At 42.7% G+C, this 20568-nt stretch overlaps 1 protein-coding gene across 3 annotated transcripts in view; it reads left to right on the forward strand.

The window, feature by feature from the left end:
• The window catches only part of lrmda (leucine rich melanocyte differentiation associated), a 189443-nt gene that overhangs the window by 133544 nt on the left and 35331 nt on the right, over window positions 1-20568 (forward strand). Inside the window, exon 6 of one of the 3 annotated variants that reach the window (XM_031877238.1) lies at window positions 13918-13974. The exons of 1 other annotated variant lie outside the window; for it this stretch is intronic. In XM_031877238.1, the coding sequence (XP_031733098.1) occupies window positions 13918-13974 (57 nt within the window). The remainder of the gene's footprint in view (window positions 1-13917; window positions 13975-20568) is intronic. One more of the 3 variants, XM_031877245.1, reaches the window with a different exon arrangement.

Below are 20568 nucleotides of genomic sequence, written 5' to 3' on the forward strand. Positions count from 1 at the left end.
AGAGAGAGAGAGAGAGAGAGAGAGAGAGAGAGAGAGAGAGAAATATATAAATACCTGAAGTAAACAAAAACACAACGTTGGGACAATTGAAGTGTTTTCCCAAAACCACAACAAGCAGAGTCAGAGTGGAAAAGCCTTGAGCTGTATTTTGGGAAATTGGGCGTGTTGGAATCCTATAATGTGATAATTCTCTTTGAGGATTTGGAGGTCATGGAATGAAATGGCGTTAAACCACGTAGAGCCATTTGGACTGTGTTGGGCTGCTTTCGGAAAATACATGTGGTACTTTCTGGCCCGGTTCCTCCACCTCCCTCCGCTCTGCCACGGAGCCCACACTATGCTGCCGAACCCTTGGGTTAAACTGGCCATGTCTATCAAAACACTATGACAGCACATTCTGTTTTCAGATCCCAAGCGCTGCTAAAAAAAGGGTGCGTAGCAAATCTAACGAGTAGAATAACATTTACTTCTTGCCACATGTTTAAGAGTGTTTCACAGTGAATGAAGTAAATCCATGGTGCCCCTTACGAAGCACAGCTTGTAGCTACGTCAGCGGGTATAAATGTTCCTCAGATGTCACTTAGATTTTGCCTGAACGAAGGATTTGACTTGATTTTCTAGCATGAACACAAGTTTTTCCCCCCACATCCTTCTGCGTATAATGTAAAGCAGACTGCATTGCAGGGTGGCTTGAGCCAGCTCCCGGGTCCCATGAGTCTCTGCAGACAGGGTAACGGTTCTTCAAGGGAATTGACAGTGACAGAGCCAGGAAAGTCCTCAAGTGGATCTTTTCAGTTCTGTTTTTTCTCCCCCAGACACTAACCTGTTTTACTCTGCAGAAGACAGCAGTTCATTTTAAGTTTGCACCGAAGGGAATGGTCCAAATCTAAGATAGACTGCGTGGTTTTAGACTCATGATTGTGCATTATGTGATGCATGATTGTGGCTTTTTTTGCAAAGCAACTTTGGAAAAAGAGGAGGCATTTGGCTATAGGCTGGTTGTTTTGCTTCCTTTTCAAGTCTCAAATGTACACTGTAAAGTATGTTGCCACGTTCATCTCTGCTTGAGAGTTATGAGTTCCCCGAAGCTCTCAAACATAACAAACAGCATGCAATATAGCGCTTTGTGAATGTGCCTTCAGTGGGTTTGCTGAATCATTTTACTGAACAAATGTGTCCTCCGAGAAAACTCAAAGAATATGGTTCTCAACAGGGGAAGGCAATATAACCCAACAGATTGCTGTGGAAGCAGGTTTATTACCACTTTTCGCTCTCTGCTAGATTCTGTATTTGCACCAGCTATTATACATACAAAACTCTTTGTCACCTCTCTTTCATGACACATTCCTGAATCAATATGTACTGTATACAGCAGGTCGAGTAAGGACAGCACTGTGGCTACAGTAGGTGTTGTGGGGAAACTGTAACCATACTGAGTGCATGTCTGCTTTATGTTCAGACAAATAAACCCACTACGTATTGTGATCTGCTTGCTTTCAAATGATGTTCTTTCTCCCATCTTACATACCGTCTTGTTATCTGTGATTGCATCACTTCAGACACGGCGGCTCTGTTCTCCGTCTTTCAATGACAACATATCCAAAGTGTTAAAGCAGCTGTTAATAACTGTTTGGACGTGTTTAGTTTGTGTGATAGAGAAAATACACTGTGTGTTTGTGTCAGATTACTCCGAGGAGCCAAGTGTTCATTCTCGCAGGTATCTGTGTTTGCCTGTCAGTATCTGTGAGTGCTTTATGCTTCCATGTGTGTGTTTCTATGTGACTGTTTTTTGACTGCTGAAGTACACGCCTGTCCAGTGTTCGGACCAGTGCAACAAGCCTGGTTCTGAGCATTCTGGCAGCTTAAACCGAGAGGTCACGCCGGGGTTATAAGCCGGGAAAACAACAGCAATTAGAGGGAGTGACTCAAATGGTCCACATAAATCATCCAGGCCCTGCATATCATAAACACACTCTAAAACTTTAAAGCACAATTAACTGTAAGTAATAGCGCCAAGATTGATTTATTGCCTCATTCAAAGCCTGGAGACACGGGGTGCATGACCCGAGTGTCACGTCACTCTCGCAGGCAAAAATGATAGATCTATTACTCATTTTTTGGCAAAACGAAGAACACAAAAACAAACATGTGTTTTTGAAAGGACTTTTATGAGACACTGAAGTGGCCGCGTTGCATTAACTGATTTTCCTCTCCTTCTGCTGGCATCCAGTACAGAGAAGGAACGCCTCTGTGCTGAAGCATTTGTTGCCTCGACGTCTCTTGTGTTTAGCTGTGGAGTTTGAGGCCTGTCAGAAAACAGGCCAAGGCTGGCCAACAATAATGAGATGTCTCTCTCCCATTTTGATATAAAGTTTTCATAAACTTTGACAAATCATGCGATCATTCACGGAACTTTTCTCTTTTTTTGTCTGTATAATATAAGTCTTTGTTAAGTTTTTATTAGTGCAATAATGTTGAGTGCCTGGGATTGGCAAGCTGCAAAGCTTTTGCTTTTTACACATACTGTTCCAACTGGATGAATTTACAAGCCTTTGTGAAGGGCCGAGTTTTTATAGTGATTTTGCTGTTTTCCAAGTTCCTTTAAGACACAGAAAACTACAGGGAAATAACACACTTCCACCTTCCAGTATCATTGAACACATCATTTCTTCAGACATACATCAAGCAAACTCTGCACACAGAGCCCTACATCTCCCAATCATTCTGTTCCTCTATAAAACCGAGCCTTCTTTCATTGCATGCCAAGGGGTTGCACAGCTCCACAATCTCTGTACATGCAACAATAGCATAGCCGCTAAGGCATCTCTTCAATTACACTTATCAAATGATGTTTTTAGCTATTACATAGTGCAGCGTCCCAGTGCGTTGGCCTATCAGTCCAATCAGAGCTAATCCTCTCTGTTGGTCTCTTTGGTGACAGGAAGATGCTGCTAGCCTAATGAGAGACAGCTGGCTTAGTGTTTTCTGTGCTCTAAAAAAAAAACATCCATCTTTCTTTCTCACCCCCTACCCCAACGGGTGTTTCCACAGAACTGTAACAAACTTTTAAATCCCTCAAAGAGATCAGTTATTTCTTTGCCTGTCTCTTTTAGATGATGTTGACAGTGCACATTAATCACTATTTCAGCACTCGCATTTATAGTTAGCTTTGAAGTTGATTGTCATGTGCACCCTCTCGAGACAGCTTTGCTTTAATTCACGTTCAGATTTTTATCAGATAATTCAAATAAAGTTGTTGTTGTTTATGACATGCAGATGTTGATATGCTATTGAGAAAGTTAATGAATGTTAGAGATTGAAATATGTGCCAGATGAGGATACGAACTATACAAAAGTGTCACTTTTGTTTATGATTCACCATAGGGTTCAAAGTGAAGGTTTTCCTTAATTAGTCTCTTATATATTTACACACATTGTGGCATTGGACTTTTCCTTCAACCTATTATACCAGTTGTGTCTTCTCCTCACTACAATGTTCATGGAGAGTCTTCTTTCAGCAGTGACTTTCATGAAATGCATCAGAGGACAGCAGAGCTGAAAGTCCCTCCGCTGAAGTTTGTGCTTACACAGACCTTCTTTGTGGTTTTTAGAGCTTGTCAGACATGTCAGGCGCAGGCTAGAAAAAGTATATTGTTTCCAGCCACTTGGATTCCTTTCCCCCTGACATCTGCCACTCTGCTGAGATGATAAATTCTTGCCTCATTAAGCGTGGGTGTGGGATTACAGGCTGACAACACATTAATCACTGGGCTGGGTGGCAGCAGCCCCGCACCAGCTACAGGCATTGTTAACCAAACTTTTCTAATGTGTCACTCTCCTCCCTGACAGCCCATAATCAATCATCCTGATTGGCAGGCCTGATAGATTACACTATTTATACTTTGTGTAATGAAAGCTAGCGTTTCCACCTACTGTCATTGTGGGGATGATGATAGGCCACACCGTCCAGCTGAATGGGAACACATACAAAAAGAGACAGAGAGAAAAGAAAGGGTAGGCAGACCTTGGAACTGCATTGTGAACTTTAAAACAGACACAGTTGAGCTCCGTGGGGAGGAGGGAGGGATTAGGAGTATTCTGCGAATCTGCATTGTTCCCCCTACACGGTATAGCTTGAAGGCAGTCTTCATACCATCACTGGGTCATTGTTATCTTTGTCGCTATCGGTGGCAGGCCATGCTCTTGCAGGTAAAACTAGGCTTTGTCTGCGGTGGGATTCAGTTTCCCTGTGACCCTGTTGGTGAGGTGAGGTTTTGTCGTCAAAGCCTTTTTTCTGACAGAAAGTGAATGATTTACACATGTAACACAACCAAATGACAGGGCACCATATACTGTGTGTGTGTGTGTGTGTGTGTGTGTGTGTACTTGTCAATGTACAGAGGTCTGCAGGATGATGGATAATGGATTTACCTGCTTCCTTACTAAGGGCTTCACAACTATGTTACATCGCTTAACAACCCCCCCTATAAGTAATTTTTTTTGCATGAGAACTTGTGGATGAAATGACACACTGCTGGTAGCCTTCAAACATAATAAGGTTATGTTTCTTTTTTGTTCATTTTCAGCAGTACATCTTTGTCTGGAATTAGAGATGTCCTCGGCACACCGAAAGAGGATATTGAATATGAGCTCTTAGTTGAGAGGCTGCCAAGCATTTGCAGAAAAGAAAGGAGGGGGAAAAAACATTCCATCATGTTTTTTGACAGGCTGTAAATCTGAGACTTTTTTTATGAGACAGCGTGCTGTCAGGAAATTAGTTAACTAGACCATGTTATGGAGAGCCAGGTAATTTACCCTCAGAGATGCAATCGCAAATAACTAGCAGGAGGCCGCATCCCTGACCTGACATTGCTTTGTGTATAATGCAAAAAATCTAGCGACATGCTCAATGGGTTCTGTCAGCTGCAGGATTGAATTCTATGCCTACTGCGTCTCAGTTTGGAGCACGCTGGTCAATTATTTCTGAGGCTGTCAGTGTGTAGGGAGACTGTTATTTAGTATGTGTTAACTTGGCATCATTAAGGCACTCACCTGACAGAGAATAGCACACCTGAACGTTATTTATTTTGATTCCCGCGACAGGGCTAACCTTCAAACACGTTGACCTCTCCCTATTTTGCGTTTTGTGAAATCCCACTCGGTCCATTAGAAACAGGAGCTGTCGAGACAGTGGGGAATCAAATGACCGAGAGTCGTCTAATCTAACACGGTAATGCACAAGAGAAGCTTCCATTTGTTTGGACAGATTGCTCTGATCACATGGTGGCAGTTTGTCTACTACGGCTTGCGGAGTAGACATCGCTGTCCACACAATATCTTTAAAGCACATACAGAAATGTCATATTATCATAGATCCATGTTTTTGCCTACAACAGAGTATTGAACACACAGAGATAGATGCAACGGTTGTATGTTGTGTGTTCCTTTTTAAGTGGTCCTTGAACAGAATCACTAGCTATGCAATATCTTGCCTTCACTTTGTGTAAACAGCCAGATCCAGTGCACACACACACTTCTCGATATTTAACACTGGCATGTGAAAGGACTAGCTAATGGATATTTAAGATTTTAGACAACAGGGAACTCAACAATCAGGTCAGAACATTATATTTACAATCTTTTTTTTATAGAATCTCAATGATATATTAGGCCAGATGACTAACAGGTCAGGTTTGGACATAACCAGTTAACAATTTGAACTCTGTGGGAAAATGAGAGCTGCCATTCTACCCCCCACATCCTCCAAAAGCGCCACCACCTCCTCCACTAACCAGCCCTGATGATAAATGGGAAACCTGATCGAGTAAAGCCTCAGCGTCACCTCTGTACAGCGGGATGACATGATTAGGAGGTGACAGCTTCTGTAACAACATCTCTGCATTTATCTTTTCCTGCTCTCCATCTTTCAACCTCTCGCACTGTCTCTCTCTCTCTCTCTCTCTCTCTCTCTCTCTCTCTCTCTCTCTCTCAACAAGTCAGACTACTCTATAATTAATATCCCTGAGGGCTATCCGCAGGTCAAGCAAGGGGGGTGCTGTTGAGACAGGTAGTCCTGACACCTCCAGCTTTGTAGTTTATGCATGCGGGTGGCTAGACGGCTGAGGATGGGGTGAGAGAGGCCAACAATGAGGGCTAGAGCATGTTTAGGTTGGAGGCTAAGACTAGAGTAAAACTGTAGGTTGAAGGAAGACGGGCCTTGCTGTGCGACCTTTCCACCTGAGAGACAAAAAGGACGGTTCTTCATAGGATTAACCAGTCACATCTGGTGCATTAAGGGCTTAGCCTGTCAGGAGCTTCACATTTGAGTTACAGAGAGGGGACATACAGTTTCAGTAATATCAGCAGCACACGCATTTAGCCTAAAACTGTTCAGGGATGGTTGATAGTGAGTAGGCATTGGTTTTTAATGAGCACTAAACAAATACAGGCGTTAATGCATCTGGTCCAGATTTTCAACCAGTCAAAAGTTTGCGTAACAGGCTTGTTGATGTGAATTCAGTCTCACTCTTTGTGCTGTGTTGCCTCTCACGTAGCTTTTTGAAAGACTTTAGAGACTCTTAAGCTGTTCTGTTCGTATAAAAGTTTGAAGGGTGCCCTTACACCATGCACCTCTCATATGCATCCGTTCCCAAATCCACACACTCTCTCCCACTCTGCATTTCACAAACACACCAGCCCTTTTTCTCCCCAACAATCACACTCTGAATAGCCACTCATCCCAGTGTTTTCTACTGGTGGAAAGGCGTTTTTCTCTTTTTTTTTCTGCTCAAGTTTTGAATAGAGGGAGAAAAAAGCATAAGAGAAGCACGGTGATGAACAGGGCGATGGGAGAATTGGACAGCGATAAAGAGGAAATTAAGTTGAGGCGGAGGAGGAGGAGGAGGAGGGGGAGACGTTCTTGTTTAGCAGTGGAAAAATGTGAAAGAGTGAGGGCTGCCCAGGGTGCACTGGAGGTCATTGCAGGGGCAGAGGGGTCAAGTGATACTCAAACAGCATTCTTCTGTCATTCGTGGATGTGTTGGAGAGGGCTGTGAAGGATTGGCATGCAGCTACAGGGCACAGATGGACAGTGAAGTGGGTCAAGATCCTTAATGCCACAATGTTTCAGTGTCACTAGTCTGCAAAGAACACATAATCCTTGTTGGGTTTTGTTGTTGTGACGGGAGCTATAGTGAAGGTGAGGTGAAGCTGCCATCTTCTGAAACGTGTGATTAAAGTACAGCATCTAAATCCTGTACATGCTAAAACAAAGACTGTTAAGCTCATCATTTTTTATCAGTCAGCCCGTTTTTTTTTTTAATTCTCAGTGTCAAATTATTTGCATCTTTCATTGGTTATCAAAGTTGTTATAACCTCTGACAGTTTCATTCTGTTTCTATTTGCAGTTGGTGTTCAATTGCAAGCTGACAGATTCCGTAAAGCCTCTTCCCAGAATAGGTCTGACTTCTATGTACCACACTCAAGAAATTGAATCAGAGCCAATAAACTGTAAAGGTCTGTAATACAATAATCTGTGAGATGTACTGTAAGTAATGATTAGAAACATATTTTATGTCACGGATAACTTCTCCAGGCAGCGTGGCACAAAGGTTTGTCATTTCATCGAGTCTGATTAAGTGAATGCAGGAAGTACAGTACTTTCGTTGTGGCAGGCGAGCAAAGCCATTTGGACACACAATGGATCTCTATTTCTCTTTATTACTGTTTGTCTGTCTTCCCTGGTCTCTTTCACTTCGCGGCGATGAACTGCTCCCAGAGGTCTCCCGCAGTCAGACTGACAGTGTTGATCTTGTAGCACGTAGACCATTTTGCCCCATTCTGTAAGAACTATCTTTTATTTTTGTTAAGACCTAAAAGTGTAACCCATAGCCCAGACATTTAATATGATATGATAATAGGTATCCCCCGGGATCACCTGATATGTTGTTTCCATGCAGCAGGCAGATGGGTAGGGCACAACGGGCATCACTTCCCAGCCTTTTGCCTGCCAACTGGCAATGTCCGTCAAAAAACGTGTTCGGGGTAATCCGAGAGATGGGCTGGGCTGCGGCGGCCCTGACTTTCATCACACCTGTGCTAAAAGCCCGGCGAGAAGCAGACTCTCCGTCCCATCCCCCGCACCCCGCCCCTGTAGGGGAATGTTGAGACGGCATGGATCAGATGGGCTCACATCCTGTCAGACTCATCAGATTTCAGGACGACTGAGTGCTTTTGTCAGCTGAATTCCAGACATCTTCTTTCTTTCTCTCTAATAGGGTTTTCAAAGATAATGTGTCTCTGGACTTGACCCCCCTCGAAACAATAGTATCATTGATACTGTGATGGCTCTAACTAATGCTAATGGTGTATGGTACATAATTCATGAGGGTGATCAAAATATGGAGTCCTAGTCTTGAATCCAAACCAAACCAGCAGGCCAGAAAGAGGGAGACAACAAGTCTGATGCCCCTTTCAGATAAATCACTGTTGTCTTCAGCTCATCCTCTCATCTCCTCCAGCTTCTCTCTTAGTGCCCTCTGCCACAGATGTCATTCTTTCATGGCACCTGTCTGTCCGTCCCTCTTGTCTCACTGTCCCGTCTCCTTCTCTGTGGAGTGGAACTGTTTGTTTTTGGAGGTTTGTTTATGGGGGGAAGGAATACCCTGCTGCTCCAGGCCGCCTCTAGTCTTTCAGCTCATCACACAGAACATGACAGCCCTCCTTCTCTTTGGTGCTGGGATGAGCTGTTTCTCCTGTCCCCATGGGGAGTCAGAATTTCTGCCTCGCTCTCTCCTTCTTGAACTTCACTTCAAGACAGCGGATCGATACTGTGTGCGCAAGCAAACGCTACCTGCTTTGGGCCGTGTACACAAACATTGTGTAATTTTGCAGGGATGTGGTTCGAGGTTGTATACCAATTCAGTCTAAGAGGAGTGAATGTTTCATTGAATGCAGTTACTTCTAAGTGCTTTTTCTACATATAAACTGCCCTTGAATGTAAATTCCGTGTTAACTAAAACAGACTCTTTTGGGTGCTAGAGGCGAAAGATTACGACCCGCAGTAAAAGTATATCATCAAACTCTTTTCTATTTTATTTGCCAACTTATTTTCATTAACAATGTATAATGCCCATGTAATCTGCACTGTTTAGCAATACAGCTTGTAATTACTGTAATGAAATTAGGCCTCAATTCTGGTAAACATGAGTGGTGAAATGACTATGATTGGCCTGTAAATGGGAACAATGTGAAATCCGACACTGACAACTTGTAGCTTGTAATTATGCTGTTTTGCTGACACACAGAGTGTAATTATGTTGCTTACTTTAGCTATGATGTGTTAAACACTCAAGTGTTGCCATTTATAATGTCTGTGAATTAAACAACAATTCAGTACACTGAAAATGCAGCATATTGCAGTGTATATTTGCATGCATGTCAGTCATGGCCACCCTCACAACCAAAGGCCCAGACCATGTTCCGTTTGCCGGAAAGGGAAACTGAAGTTCATGGAAAATTGTTAATACCACTAATCATACTGGGTGGTCCACCGCTGGCCTTGTAAGGCTTCCAGAACTCAACCCAGCATGCCAGCTCCTGGGTTTCACTCCTTTTTTGTTGCCTATTTTAGTCCTTCACGCTTCTCCTTCTTTCTAGCATTTAGGTTTCTCTTTGGAATATATCAGCACATCAGATAACCTCAAGGTATAACAGCAAAACCTTGAGTTCACACACACACACACACACACACACACACACACACACACATATACTCAGGAGTTGTTTTTTTGTCTGGCTGGTGTGTGCAAGTTGTGTGTATTTTTTTTCTTTAACAGCATGGAGTTAAGACTGAATCAGCTGTTCACACAACATTCACACATAGCATATACACACACACACACACACACACACAATACTCAGACATGTACAAAAGCCCAATTGCACAGTAGCAAACACAATTTTTTGCACACAAAAACATTCACACACCTGAAGAGGGGGCTGTGCCTCCGGGGGCCACGTCAGTTACCTGCTGACACACAGGCTAGTGATTGATGAGACGCCGGGGGCGCTGGAGTAGACTTTGTCAGCTGCTCATAATTTATACATCTTATCTCCATCAGAAGAAAGAGTGCCACGTTGTGTATATGGAGATGAAAACACCGGGCTTGTTTAGGCAGCGGTGACAGGGTAGCTGCTAGCTGTTAGCCGTGGCGCAGAGTGATAACTCAGATCGCTATCTGTTAGCTTACTCACCGGGTCCCTCTGTGGCCAGAGCCTTCACTCTTTGACTGTGACGAATCCTCTGTCTGCCAGTCATTCTCACTCACTTTCATTGCCTCTCTCTCATGTTTCCCTCTCTCTTTGTGTCTCCTTTCCTCCATTCTGTGACCCTCTCTCTTTCTCTTCTCTGTCTATCTCCTGTCACATTCTCAGGCCAGACAGGCCCAAGCTTCTGCTGAAAGCTGCTGGCTCTTCCTCAGTCCACTCATAGGGCGAAGGACAGGACAGAGGCAAGGCTTGAGTTACAGAATAATTAGCTCTGTCAGCGTCATGTTGAAATCAATGATCAGATGTTGTGTGGGGGTGGGCCAGAGGGTTCTCTTTTAGTACAGTACAGGCGAGATTGCTTTTGAATTAACATTCTCAGAGTTCATTTGTGTTTTATGTATAACATCTATACTGTTGGGGCATGAGTGAGGACTTGCAATTGCCATTTTGTATATTATTGATATTGTTTTGAATAGATCATTTCTTTGTCAGCACTACAATAGTCTTAATGTGTGATTAAAGGGTCAGTGTTTCAGAAGAAAAAAACAAGAGTACACCGTCTTTCTGATAAAAATCAAATGCAGTGTCTTGTTGATTTAGTTTTTGTGGTTGTAACTATTTTGATTTTAATTTTAATTTTACTGTAGTTCCAGCCAAGAAACAAAGAAACGTATCACTGATCCTGCATGGAGCTTGTCAGTGGTAAATTAATCTGACTTTCGTTGCCCAGTACACTCAGCGTTTGATATTACCTTCCTGAATGTGAAAAGAAAGTTTCTCAACCTGCAGAACTTCACCTTACTCTCCTCCAAATGTCTTTTTAGCACGCTTTGTTCTCACAAATTGTGTTCAGATGTTTTTAAGAGTGTCAGTTAACTACCGCATCAGCAAAACAACTTTGATTCCATAACCCCGTCCCACTATTGATCTTGCCTTGTAGATAAAAGAGTGCTCTCTCTGAAATCATGCATTTTTCATTGTGGTATCAATGGCAGCCTTTGCATTTGCCATCCCACTTAGCTTAAAGCTATACTCACAAATGCTGTCTGTATTGCTCTATTGATTCAGAGGGTTTGCATCTTGTATATTTGAGATACCAATCCCTTGGCATCATTTTACTTTGTCTTTGATCAGCCTGATTGCTCTACAGACAGAAAACAATCAAGCAAATTATTCTAATTAATGTTTTTTTGGTGGAGATTAGCATTGTGCCTTGTATTTAATATTCAGATTGAAACAGATTAATTTTAATTTAATAAAGTGTGTGTGGTTAATTAAATCTGTTTGGGCAATTATTGGTGCACAAAATATATTTTTTTCAATATGACACACTGGCCAAATTATTTTCTTGAGAATATTTGTACTGTTATTTTAAAATGTTCATATCATATTCTTACCAGACACACACATTGAGGGTAAAATTGAGAATAGAAGTCCAATATTACCTTTCTCACCAAATAGTAGTTGACATTGTGGTGCTGATGCTTGTCAGGTGTTAAACAACACTTTGGACCAAGGACAGACAAATGAGAGAGTCCTCCTCTCTAATAGAATCTAAAAAGATGAAAAATATAGTGCAGGAGGCAGGAAGGACTAGTCAAAGAGGTGACCATCAGCATCTCAGCAGCGAGGCTTGGCAGCCTCGAGCCTGCCATGGTGTAATTGGAGAGAAAACATATATGGGAGCAAATAACCCCCTGTCAGGGACATTAAAAGGAGATGTTGTGACGACTGAGAGCCCTGCCAGCTGAGCACAGCAAAGTGGAGGGGAAGAATAAGGCCCATCAAATGGAAACTGCTTGGAGCAACGGTACATCCAAATATTCAAGATAATTGTTGACTGGTAGCAGAATAGAGCATCCATGTTTGTTTGTGGAACTTTTCCTCAAGAGAAAAACAGATGTTTTTTTTTACTATTGTCATTGTTATCCATTCGCTGTCATCCTGTGATTGATTTGTCTGCTTTGATAAGTATAATTTGAAAATGGTAAAGGGCAACATTTACAGTAGAAGTGCTCAGCCCTTATAACTGTGGGGCAACATAAAGGTAGGTGATGGAAACAGGAAGGGAAATATGACTCACTGTCAAAACTGAAATGTAAAAGGGAAACACAATTTCATAAATTAAACACATGGTTTTACTCGATGGGAAGTGCCAATACCAACCATTTGAGTATGGCAAACAACACTAAACAATAATATACAACATGCATTTATTCTGAACAGTAATTTTACCACAAATAATATGTTTGAGCTTTTATACGATGCCGTTGGAAACAAGTAGAACCTTCCCATAATTTCTGTGTGGACCTGAGGACTCTGTTGAGAGGTCCCTGTAGTGCCATTTAAACCCTCCTTAGTCAACCTTTGTTCGGCAACTACTATACGTAGCTCTTCTAAACCAACAATATCGATTTTTGCATGATTTACAAAATTCCAGCTTTTTAAATTATTGAATTACCTAAGGTTCTCTGTCATGCTCTTTTTCCACTTTTCTCCCATGTCTCCTCCACGATCATCACAGAAGCATTTGCCTGTGTCTCCTGCCTGACCCAACCATTCAACTGAGAGTGTCAAAATGTTAATGATGATCCCCCCCAAAAGTGCTTGAAGGTTAAATAAAGTCTTCATAAGCTGTCGGTCAAAATTCAATAATTTATTTACTTGGCATGTTTCCACCTTCCCTGCCACTCTGCCTCAATTTTTGTTCCTATCCAGGGACAGGGCTTGTCTTGTTGTGTTTTGTTACATTTTTTTGTGTGCAGGCAGCTGTGCAGGCAGCCTTTGTCTGTGTGCGAGATTGCTGCTTTAGCTCGGTGGCCCCTCTCATTAATCATCCGGTGAGACTATTTATAATGCGGCAGCCAAGCCGCCACCTCGGTTGCCATTGGCTTTTGTCACCGTAGCACCCTGTTTTGTGGCAGGAGGAAGCCTAATTATTAACTGTTAAGATGACAGCCAGCGCTGTATCGTCAACACAGCTGGCTGACAGTCAGACTGAAGTGATAGCCCACTGGGCAGCCATAGACCTATAGAGCCATAGAACTGCATGGCTCAATGGAATTGTCTGGACTTTTAACATTTTGATAATAATTTACGTTATTAAACTAATGCTAACCCACTATGAAAATTGCCTGATGAAAAAAACACGTCAAATTGTCAAAGAATGTCATCAGTATGCTGCTTTTGTTTATCTATCAAATATTTGTTTCAAAACAACATATAAATACAGTCACCATACACACTTGTTTAATCAGGTAAATATTGTTTTCTGATTAGATTTGAAGTTACATTGCAGGAGATATTATCTGGTAGAATGTCTTGAGTTACCTCAACATTTCATTGACAGTGCTCTCTAATTTAATTTGAAATGACTCTGGCAGAGGCTGCCATGTCTTGAAGTCTGTTTCCTTATTATTAATCAGGTATGTTCATGCTGGATACAGATATCAAACTAGCATGGATAATTAAATCACTCCCTGCTATGCTACGCGATTCCATATCTTGCAAATCGGAGCTTGACATTGCACTGGACTTGAAGTGTTAAAAGGATATAATATGTATCTTATTGTGGTGGGGGGGGGGGAAGAATTTGTGAAAGCTTTCTGGAGAATGACAGTCTTTGTTATTTGTCTTCTGACTCCTTAGCAGACAGCTATCAGGAAGAAAGAGAACTCACTGTGCACCACCGAGAGAAGAAAATATGTGAGTCAGACTTTCCCCTCCTCCCTCCTTTCCCCAAAGCTTGAGATTCCCCTCCCAAAAATGAAAAGGATCAAGTTGCTGTCACTGTCACCGAACAAACATAAACTTTTCTGGCACCTAATAAATAGGCAGTGTGGCATTGTTCTCAAAGCCAGACAGGTGTGTCTGCCTCAGTGATGATGGATTCCACTATTCTGTATGGAAAGCCTGTTGGCTTTCTTGTCATATGTTGTCACACATCTCTCTCCTGAGAGAAAAAGGTTTGAAAGATGGCCAAAAGTAATTACACAGACGCTTCCCTGATGCTGTTGCCATGTGTTTTCTCCTGCTCATCACCACTAAAGGTAGAAAAAAAATCTGTTACCCACAGCTATATTTCACAGGGAGACGAGGAGTGCAGACATGTTGGTACTCTGCTGCTCTTCTCGTAGTGTTGATTGCTTGCTCATTAACCCGTCAGGTTTATTTTTTCCTGGCTATGAACGCTAGCTTTGGAAAAGGACCCAGGGCAGTTTTACTCATCACTAAGGTGGAGCAGCAGGTCCTGATCTGGGTGTGTGGTGATGACATTATTTGCACCTGAATGGCAGGTACATCAACATCTCCTTGTAAACGTATCAAAGGAGAGACAGTGGCACCTTTGTTCTCCTCACAGAGCACTTGGGTTGCTGACAGCTTGCTGACTGATATTATCATTCTTAATGTCAGTAAGTAGTGCCATGCCAGATAAAGAATCAGTTTCCTCTTGGTACTGGAGAGCTCATTTATCTATCCGCAGCTCGCCCTGGCATATGCCGAAATTGGAGCCGGAAGTAGTCTTCCATTTCAGTCAGAAAGAGAGGTGTGTTTTTTTCCTCGCCATCTCCTAATCTTCTCTCACTGTCTCTGCTTTTCTCTCCTTGTCTCTGTCTCCCTGGTTATTGTGATTCTGAGTGAGTGAGACTTAACTGAGAGAAAAGATAGAGCTTAAGTCAGTTGTAATATGTTAGGACAACTCTTGATTAGATTCTGTCAGAGTAAGGTCTTTCTGTGTCTCTCATGCTGCAGCCTCCCCATCCCGGAACACTAGCTTAACAATGAACAGATATCAGGCCACTCGAGGGCCCTTCCGTGAATTTGTTACCAAAATAAGACCTTTGTTAGAGTGATACTTCTTCAGAGGGTGAGCCACAAAATGATCTAATTGTACCTCTTGTGCAGTATATTTCCCTGTTCTGAGGGGGTCATGCATGTAACTAGTTCTTGCAGAGGAACCAGGATATAAAACCTGCAGACAATAAGCCTTTCTATAACCGTACAGTGGTCACCAAAGGTCTTTGAGACTTCATATTGAAAAGGTTAAACACTGACAGGGAACAAGCCTTACATGGTGGTTACACAACCTCAACTGAACAGCAAAAAATGATGGCATTTGAAAAAAAAAAAAAAGAAATGGTACAGGAGAAAAGTCAATGTTTTTTTATTTTAATTTTAGACAAAAATAAAAAAGAGAAAACTAAAACAAACCACACTTGACAAGGCTGGTGCATCATGTTCCCATTGCTCAGAAAATATCACAAACACAACTGAGTGCTTTGCTATAAGTGCGCAATTCAAAGTACCTTTCTCCATGTTTTTTCTTTCACCCCTCCCTTCTCCTATCCTCTTACCACCTACCCTTTGCTATAATGTTGACAGACAGCACTGATATCCTCTGAGCCGGTGATAGATACGTCATATCTTGGGGAGAAACGGGTTTGTCCTCAGCAGGTGAATACACGGCTTCCTCATCCTCCGAGCCGACAGACACACATGACACTTTTCGACACTCTCTCCCTGATAGCACTTTGGCATGCAGGCAGAATCAAAGGGGGCATCTTTCACATGCAATTAGAGCGGAGAATAAAGACGATGAAGTGCGGTGTACAAAGGAAAGCTGGGGATCACAAGGCTGTAATGAATGGTGATTAGAAGAAGAGGCCCCAGCCAATGAGCTGCATTGAGCTGGGGAAACAAACTCATCTTGGTAGGGTTCTCTATTGAAGGCACTGTTAGACATTATCAAAGCTGATAATGACAGACAGCAACTGCTAGACAGACATGACTCAAAACTATGTTAGATCAATGTGTGTTTTTAAGATTGTTAGGCTTGTGTTTCGAACTCTTTGCCGATGATAATTACACATAATAATTCAATCCCTGGTTTGAATATGGTGTGTGTTCACTCTGAAAGAGACAAAATACAGTATATTAAAAAACGTCAGTATGCGTACTAAATCTGCTTGACTTTCGTTCCATAATGCAATGCTCAACAACATCGAGAAGCTGCTCACAGGTGGAAAGAAATCGTTTCTTGTGGTCGATAATAATAAAGTATTAAATAATTGGAAAACATTTTTCCTTCTACCGATCCAGTTTGATAGGTAGTTGTGCCCCAGTTGCTTACTACATCCTGATTTAAAGCAGATTCTCAGTATGTCGTGAGTTCACTATCAAAATTGAATATACTGAAAAGTCATTAAACGTGTTAATAAAAATGCTTAATTTAAAAAAAAAAAAATGAAATTGTGTGTAGTTGTGAGACAGCTACAGTACCGAAAGATGCATAAAACAACACATTTGTTTAAAACGGCGCTCTCTTGTTGTGTCAGTGGCACTCCAAATTTGCAATTTGATTGACGTCCATCATCACACGTATTGTGGTATTATCTGTTGGTGCAAAACAGTATAGAGCATTTGTTTCTGAAAGTAAAGTTAAGAGTTGTAACTGCCATGTTAAAATCTCAAATCTGGTTCATTACACATTTGACTTAATGGCATGTAAGTAAGTAGGTCAAGTTTATATAGCACCTTTCACAGAGCAAGGTCACAAAGTGCTTTACAAGAGTAACATTGTTAACGCCGTAAAGAAACTGTGAAAACAAATAGCAACGATATAGCAATGAGCAACAACAGACTGTCTCTCCATCCATCTGCTCTCTCTCTCTCTGTCCCTACTTGTTTGGCCTCAAAAAAGCCAGCCATCCTGCTGGGTACAGAGTGAGTGAGTGATGGACATTAGTTTCACTTCTCTGTGGCTAAACTGAAGAAAAGGAACCCCATTCCTCTGCCTGCCATTGCCAGCTGTGAGTGGTTGTCAGGGTTGGGGCTGGTCCAGGGCCTGCTAATGGTGCTGTCTGTCTCAGTCAAGTCCTTGAGACCTTGAGTCCCTCAAGAGACACCACGCTCCAAAGTTTGACTGGAATTAAGCACCTGGTGAATGAACAGAGGGCAACTGAGCTGTCACCACGGATGAAATCATTGTGACATTACAAGTACAGTTCACGTCTTGAGAGGCTGTGTTTGAAGATGTTGTCGTGCACTCTTACCAGGCTGAATGTCGGGATTAATCATTTTGCGAATCAGTGGATTTGTGAAAAGGCCGCCAGTAAACAATAATTCCTTGTGTGCCTTATACTAGTTGGATTACATATTGATTATCATACCAAAAGGAGCCAACATTGATGCTGAGAAGGATCCCAGGGGCTTCCACAAACAAACAAGACTAATTCAATGCTTCACTGACACAAAAGCACATTCAATCAAAGCGCCAAATACCATCCTTGTCAAGCATCTGGTAAATAGGTTATTTGGCACCTTAACAACAAGTTGCAGTTCAGGCCCATTCAGATTGTCAGCATACACTACAGGCGTGCTGACTGAGAATGAGAGGCTTAGCCGAAAAAAAGAGGGGCTGCAAGGGAGAAGCTGGGCAGCTGGAGAGTTTAGGACCAGCACTGTAGCTATTACAGGATGTCAGAAAATATGCTTAATTGAAAATGATTAGGGCTCTCATAAAAGCCGATCAAGTCAGGGTTTTGGGAGAAAGCGCAATTGTCCCACATAATCCTCCCTGTCGCTGTTCTTTCATCTGGATGAAGAGATCAAAAAGGAAGGATTTGTAAAGCTCCCTGTGCCGCAGCCACTGAGCTCAGCTTCTCTTCTCCGGTGTTCAATCTCCCTTTCAAATGCACTTCCTCTCTTTCTTCCTCCCTACGTTTCTTTTTGTCTTTTTCGCACTGATGTTTATCAGTGGTCACGAGGTATGTGGAGGTCAACATACGGCCCTTTGTTGTGATTCTTGCTCCCGTTTCACAGTAATATGCGGTGCGCTTTGCATGCAGTTGTAAATCACGATGCGGGCTTGTGTGACAGCATGTTTAGAGCTTGCACAGTATTGCCCTTCATTATCGGACATCAAAGAACAACACACAAATGTGCTCACCCGCACACAAGCCATGGGTTGTACTCCCATGTCTTCCTTTATCCCTCTTCCAGAAGAAGAAGAAAAAAAAAAGACAAGAGGATAGAAAGCGGTCTGAAATGAAAGCTAGAGGGGCCTAGAGAGAGTCAAAGTGAGACACACATAAACATTCACACACACATAGAGGAATCAGCTGTAAGCTGAATGGATCTGAGTTGGGGGGGGGGGGGGGGAGTACACTGCCCTTATGCCCTCTCTTTGAAGTGAGGCACAGGCCATATGTACAGGCCCCAGAGAGGGGCATGTCTACATCCCCCCCATAGGCTGGCTGAAGGCAGCGGTCCGAGCAGAGCACACAACACGCAGAAAAGAATGCAGCTTCCTAACTGAGCTGCTTTCTCTCGACACCACAGAGTGATTTTGTTGAGAGAAAGATTGTTCAGGGCAATGAAACTCACCATACTTGAATTAATGTCTGCAATGTTTAAGGAATTAAGATTTGAGTTTTTGCCCACTTGTTCAACAACCCAGTGGTCTTGATGAAGTTGTTTTAAAGATTGTCTTGTCAGTCACTTTGAAAGTGATAGCATGCAGCTCATTCAAGTTGCCCTCTCAGAGATCTGTAATGGCCTTCACTATTTATCTTAAGATTGATGTAAAATAAATTCCCCCAAACAGCAACATGAGTGATGGATGTTTAGTTCTAGTCTCAACATTTATGTTTAAGTCAGTGGATGAAGAGGGATCGTGTCCATTTGTGTTGAGTGCAACACCATTAACCTCTAGCCCGATTAGCAGGACGGAAGAAAAACTCTGAGCAGATGATTTCCGTCACTGTAATGTCACACTGTTGTTCTCAGCTGTCGAGGCTGCGCTCATTGAACACTCCCTGTAAACACACACGCATGCACTTTGATAGACTGTTCCCAGCTTGTGCGCTTGGCTCACGGGTTGGGTGGGATACGGTGAGACGGTGTGAGGTCTTGTCTGGTCTGGTTCTGGGCCACTCTTGCTCTGCTCTGGCCTCGGGGAATGTTTGGCGTGAGATAAGGCTGTGTTTGAAGAGGAGCTCCAGATGCTCGTATATTACAGGTTGTCTTGTCATGCCGCAGATAAAGCCTCAGAGAAGCTCCTGTCGCCAGGCCGTACCACACACACACACACAAACACACACTCACGAGGAAGATAAATGTTTACAGGAGGCATTCGCCCTTCCACAGTGCCGCGCTGTGGACGGCAAGGCTGTCAAAGCTCTGCCATTTTCAGGCTGTGGCTCATGTCTGCAGCATCTAGATTGTGACAGCATGTTATACGTGGCATATCCCTTCTTATAAACATATGATTACATTCCCCAAGCTTTGAGATACTTATGCAGTTTTATAAAAGATATTGTTAGCCTTAACAAACCCTGACAGATAGCTACACTGGAGAAGGCCAATGCGAACAAAATGTTAGCATGCTCTGGTTTCTGAGATTAGATTTTAGAGTATAGTCCCTTTTGTCCTGCAGCGGTGTTCTCTACCTGACTGTCATGCCTGCCTTAACTTTATTAGGCCTGGAAATAGCTCGTACTGTAGGTCACATCTTTACCGAGTTAAGCTGTGGTTTCAGTTCACTCTCAGCTTGTAACCTGTTGAAAAGGCTCTGTCCAAAGACATAATACTTAATTGGTTATATATCCTCATTATTTAATTTGGCTAACCTCTGTGTCTTTGAATTGTATACGTCTCCTAAAGGCGGACTGTGTCCCTGCTCTCCATCCAACCTTGAATGAGGTTATTCATCACTAATAAGACAAAAGATAGTGGGTTTGTGTAATGCAGGGACAGGTTTCCTCTGTCATTAAGTCATGTGTTTGCTAAAGTGGAAGGGTATATTGCCTGGCATAAAACATGGCGTGTCTTCATTTGTCAGGCTCGTAGAGCTGTGAGACAAACGATGTTCAGAGTGTATGTCTGAGGGCCCTCTGAGACCACAGTTGAGCGGCTGCTCACTGGTGCGTTTCTCATGCTAATGTCATGGTCTCCCAGTCTATCTGTCACCCCATTACGCTAACATCATTATGCATAGGGGCCTGTCTCTGCCGTTGAAAAGAACAGAATCATTCCTGTCTCATTTTGAAGCAAATTGTTTGGGGAACATTTCTGTCTTTTTTTTTTTCCAGTGGTAATGGCGGGCCAATCATTTCCAAGGCTCCAGGTATGCAGATGAATGAATAGCTATTTGAGCTGTTTGGTGAAAGGAGTTTTTGTATTATTCATGAGAGGGATGGTGTGTCTGAAAGAGAACGTGTGTGTGTGTGTGTGTGTGCGTGCTGGCGTGTGCGTGTGTGTGTGTGTGTGTGTGTGTGTGTGTGTGTGTGTGTGTGTGTG

Source organism: Anarrhichthys ocellatus, unplaced genomic scaffold (assembly GCF_004355925.1).
Source record: "Anarrhichthys ocellatus isolate YVR2014 unplaced genomic scaffold, GSC_Weel_1.0 scaffold3, whole genome shotgun sequence".
NCBI classification, from domain to species: domain Eukaryota; kingdom Metazoa; phylum Chordata; class Actinopteri; order Perciformes; family Anarhichadidae; genus Anarrhichthys; species Anarrhichthys ocellatus.